The sequence below is a fragment of the Ctenopharyngodon idella genome, chromosome 17 (assembly GCF_019924925.1).
Source record: "Ctenopharyngodon idella isolate HZGC_01 chromosome 17, HZGC01, whole genome shotgun sequence".
In the NCBI taxonomy this organism is placed as follows: Eukaryota; Metazoa; Chordata; class Actinopteri; order Cypriniformes; family Xenocyprididae; genus Ctenopharyngodon; species Ctenopharyngodon idella.
This window is the reverse complement of record NC_067236.1, coordinates 18,438,367-18,443,366: the sequence shown is the minus strand read 5'-3', so window position 1 is coordinate 18,443,366 and position 5,000 is coordinate 18,438,367. Positions and strand designations below refer to the sequence as shown.

Here is a 5,000-nt window from a genome sequence, read left to right as displayed (position 1 = left end):
CCTCCTTCACAAAATTAACATCTGCGAGTGTTTTAAAGTCAACAGATGATAAACTACTCGTGCTTTATTAATTCCGCTGATTCCAGACAGGAAGTAATCCATCAGACACGAGGAAGCTGGACGGATTTGTACGGAGGTCAGATGTGTTTCTGAAACACATCAGGGTTGTTTGTGGGTTCAGCGGGTTTATAGTCCCATCATGAGCAGATGAAGTCCTCTAGTGGTCAGAAGAGGTTTGGATTACTAGACTAATAATTTCATCAAGATCATGCTAAAATAAGTTCAAACCATACAGATCAACTAGATTCACAAACACACACCTGAAACAGCATCAACAAAGCAGATCAGTTTCTGCTCCTCAGATTTGTGTTTAATTCAGAACTACAGAAGTTTGTTTTCACAAGAGAACGTCAGGCTTTTACAAACCGATAGAAAACATGTTTATTAGCTCCTCGGAAATGGAAAAAGTTTCAAGCACATTCAATTATTTTTAGTCATTTTATTCTGTACATGTATTGTTGTTGATAGACTATATAAACTATTTGATTCCTGTAGCAAATGCACAAACACCTTCACATATGTGAGTTTATTACGGAAGAAAATGAAAAGTAATGAAAGACTTGTATGTTCGAAATGTGAGAGGACACTTACCGTGACGAATCAATTGATGTTCAGATATAATGTGAAATAATTCTCTGCTCTCATTCAGTTATTTGTGTTAACAGTAAAAGATGAGAATGGAAGGCCGAACTCTTCGTCTGAAGTGTGTGTGTGTGTTTATTAAAGAAGCGAGACAAAATTATTTTATACATCAACATTTATATACTCACATACTGCATGAATTATTATATGTGGAAAGAAAATGCAGTGAGTAAAACATACAGAAGTTCAAACAACGGTACAGAAATGACTATAATAAGCATGCTACTGATTCACACACACACACACACACACTCACTCACTCACTCACTCACACACTCACTCACACACTCATTCACACACACACACTCACACAACATAGTTTTCAAGTTTTCAGGAAGTGCTTCTAGGTAGTTCAATAAAATAACATGAAAACATCCAGATGGAAATGAACAATCGAAGCGTCGACGTCGGTCACACTGCTGCGTTTGAATCTGGATTCATCCGAACGGACCGAAGGCTCCAGTGAACCGACTCTCATCACAGAATCACTCGTCGCAGCTGCTGAAAGGCACAGAGATCCTTCTGGAAAAGCCTGACGGATGAGAGTCACAGTCCGAACGGCACGGCGGCAGCGAACGGATCCCAGAGCTCCGGTGTCGGATGAATCTGTGAGCTGGGAATGATCGTAACATTCAGACGGTTGATGACGTCACACACGGCACATGGTTTCGCGCTCCAGGCCGTGTCGCTGATCTGCTGGAGAAATGTGACCGGTGTTTGTGTTTGAACCAGTGAAACGGCACAACGAGCGGAAGATTCTCCAGATTAAATCAAGACACAATGTTCAACTAAACGGTCAAGAGTTCATTATGGCACACAAGTGTACTAACTCAGTTAAGTGTACGAACTCAAAGTCATCAGATCTGAGCGATCACACAGAGATAACGCATGACGTGCTTTAGTCTGAAACACCACATTAGCTCAGCAGAAATCATACAAATAAAACTATGCAATGTTTACAGGAAGCTAATAAACATGACAGTATTGGCACTGGCAACCGTCCCTGAAAATAAACAGAAATCTGAAAAGCAAAGAAAGCTTCCGTCTCGTGCTGCCGTCGCACCCGTCCGGACCGAGAGTGAGGTGCGAACGACAGGAAGAGAGAGTCAAGAAACACCGGAAATGTTGAGCCTCCCAAAGGAAAACCTGAGAATGAGAGCGTGGCGTGAGTTAGTGGCCGGAGTGGTTGTTGAGAGAGTCTTCGGCGCGCCGGTGCGTCTCCAAGGCTTTCGCGGTGTACGAGTCCTGAGGCAGTTCAGATTTACGCCGGACGAGCGGCCGCTCCTTCCTCTGCTCCCTCGACATCTAAAATACACAAGAGGTTTACATGAAGGCTTTTCAATCAGACTGATACATCAATTTGATTACTAACAGATCATTTGGGTGCATGTAAACATCTTGGTTACGTATGTAACCCTTGTTTCCTGAAGGAGTGAATGAAGACGTTACGTCAGAACTGAACTGACAAATTGGGATCTCGCCTGAGAGCCCTATCACCTTCGAGTGTAAACTAAATGAGTCAATGCACATTGGTGTGCGAGATTTTGCATCTTGCGCTCCGCCCTGTATAAATGCGGAAGCGGGTGCAATGCGCATTCAGGTTTTCGCTGAGGAGCCGAGCCGGTGGTACAGCAATTGTGGTGACAGAACGCAATGTCTCGGTTCCCTCCTTCAGGAACAAGGGTTACAGACATAACCGAGATGTTCCCTTTCAGTCAATCATGTTCGACGTTACGTCAGAACTGAACTGACGAATTGGGATCCCTACTAAAACGCCACTATTGCTGCCTCTTCCAGCGCCCCCTGTAAGCCACCTGATCCCCCCGCACCTGCTGAGGCGGAAGATAGGACAGGGCTTACGCCATACAGTAAGACTATTGGATAACACTAGGAAAGCATGCTCTTTCAAGCAGAAAGGAACGCTACAGAAGCCTCATGCATGTGGAGATTACACATATGGACTGGCCATTTAGGGCAGTGCAACATATGGAAGGTCTCTGAGGTGGCTCCGGCCCAGTTAGGAGGGAGTCAACATCGGCAGGGACAGCAGAGCGGACTCTGTCAAGGGAAAGACACGGGCTCGCGACAGGGAAGCCGTACCATGGAAAGAATACACCATATGGGATCACCATAGGGATTCACAATATATGGCACCTAGCATAGCACAGGGGTCAACCATGGGTGTACTTATAAGTGTTTGGCCTGGTGTTGGACTTCAGCCACGTCCCAAGATCTGGATCACCAAGGTGGACATCGTCTGAGGGAGCGTTGCAGGTGACTTTCGTCGCACACTCCTGCATCAGGCCCGGGTCAGAACTACCCTTGTGCAGCTCTTTAAGTGCCTTGGCTTGGTAGACTTGCAAGTCACTGCATACTCCGCCTCCACCCAGAAGCTCCACAGCTTGCGGTGTGCTAGAGGAGTGGGGAGCCCACAGAGACTGACTCGGCGGGTTATCCCTCACTGTGATCCTCAGGTCACCCTGGCTATTCACCGAAGTAGCCCTCTTCTGATGCCCAGAAATGAACTAGATTGGGGCATAGGTAAGAAGAACTCCACTACCTCGTAACACCGTGATGGTCATCTTCCGGCAGTGGGTACATGACTCATCCACGAAAGCCACCTCAGTGTGCTTGACGTCCAGACACGAGGCAACAATCGTGACTGTCATCCGGCTTCAGGTAACGACCGCAACCAGAAACACACGGGGTGGAATGACATCTTTAAAAAGATGCAACATCACACCCATGTTTGCTCTTTTCGGGTAATTTAGCTCTCTTTTAGTGCTGAAGCGCACAGGTGAAATGGCTGCAGCACAGTTGGCAGGGAATAGTGCAGCCTGCAGTGTGCACAGAGCTCTTTTAGGGCTGTATGAAAACAGCAGGAAATGGTCAGAGGATCGCGACCACCGCTGCAGCGCCGTCACACCGACACCGGATACAGAGGCCTCTTCCCGAAGAGCACTCGCACTTGTTGAATACACTCTGGAAGTGAATGGAAGAGCCGAACAGTTGAGCCACTCGGCTCTGAAGCGAAAAGCTGAATGTGTGTTGTACCTGCTTCCACATCCAGATGCAAATCTCGCACGCCAATGTGCATTGGCTCGTTTAGTTTACACTCAGAGGTGATACGGCTCTCAGGCAAGATCCTAACTCGTCAGTTCAGTTCTGACGTAACGTCGAACGTGACTGACTGAAAGGGAACATAGCTTCTGTTATTTGTAACATATCTGACAGCATGTACACACGTTGACTATTTCTTAAACATAAAATGCATCTGACCAAACGGGAAGATTAAGCACAAGAATCGATTCTCCAGTCTCTAGTTGCCCATATGGAAAAGATGTTCAACTCAAAACAACAAACACTGTCATTCAGTGGGAATTTAGAGTCTAAGCAAAAGGATTTGAACACATGATGTGTATCATCCTTTTCCATATGGGCGGCTCTGCCACATGATGATGATGATGATGATGATGATGAAGCTCTGCTCTGTTCTCTGAATTACCTGAACGGCTCTGGACTGCACTGTCTTTTTTAACATCTCAACATCTTCTATAAAGGGGCCGTCCGTCTCCATTTCTACAGGACTGTTTAGTCCAGACGGATCAACATACAAAACGCACTATAGTGGAAAAGAAAGCAACAGAAACACAGACAGAAACATGAGCGTTAAAGAGCCATTAGCAGCAGATGGAATGAAACAGACGGACGTCAGTAGGAATTCGTGTCGTTCAGAGCGTAATCTGGTCACGTGATTGACAGGAAGTAGTACGACGAGGCGCAGCGATCCAGATCACGTGATGCATGATTGGATTCAGAAACTCACCTGCGGGTTTGACTTGGCCAGATTCTCGATCTTCATCCAAGCCTCCTCTCGTTCTTTCAGCTTGGCTTTCTCTCTGGAAGCAAAAGCAGTGTTTTCATCAGGCATAGATCCATCACATGACACCGCAGCTGTGTTTGTGTTTGGACTCACTTGTTCTTCTCGGCTCTGAACTGTTGTGTGCAGTCGTCAAACAGCTTCTGGTTCATCTCCATGAAGAGCTTCAGTGCGTTATAGATCAAACCGTGAATGGTCCTACAGTCATAAACACACATATATTCATGTGTTATGAACGCCATCAACACTCAGAGAGAACTGAAACCCTCACAGAAACGCCTCGGCATCTTTACATTTCAATAAAACATTGTTTAGCATGTTGATTTGATGCAAACAGGCGCGAGTCTTACTTGTTCCAGTGGCTCTTGGAGTTGCGGTAAAGCGCCGGGAACATGATGGGTAAAATCCTGGCTGCGTT

The 5,000-nt window shown here is 46.1% G+C and overlaps 1 protein-coding gene across 2 annotated transcripts; it reads right to left on the bottom strand.

Annotated features, from left to right (window-relative positions):
• Nucleotides 1–799: 799 nt before the first annotated feature.
• Nucleotides 800–4,994, bottom strand: LOC127498522 (serine/threonine-protein phosphatase 2A 56 kDa regulatory subunit gamma isoform-like). 2 transcript variants are annotated; one of them, XM_051867945.1, is made up of 5 exons: nt 4,933–4,994; nt 4,679–4,780; nt 4,529–4,601; nt 4,208–4,324; nt 800–2,007 (listed from the first exon to the last, which is right to left on the bottom strand). In XM_051867945.1, exons 1-5 carry the CDS (start codon nt 4,974–4,976, stop codon nt 1,873–1,875), a joined length of 471 nt encoding a protein of 156 aa, XP_051723905.1. In that variant the 5' UTR covers nt 4,977–4,994; the 3' UTR covers nt 800–1,872. The 2 variants fall into 2 exon arrangements, with proteins under 2 accessions (XP_051723905.1, XP_051723906.1); XM_051867946.1 differs by lacking the exon at nt 4,208–4,324.
• Between the last annotated feature and the right edge of the window lie 6 nt (nt 4,995–5,000).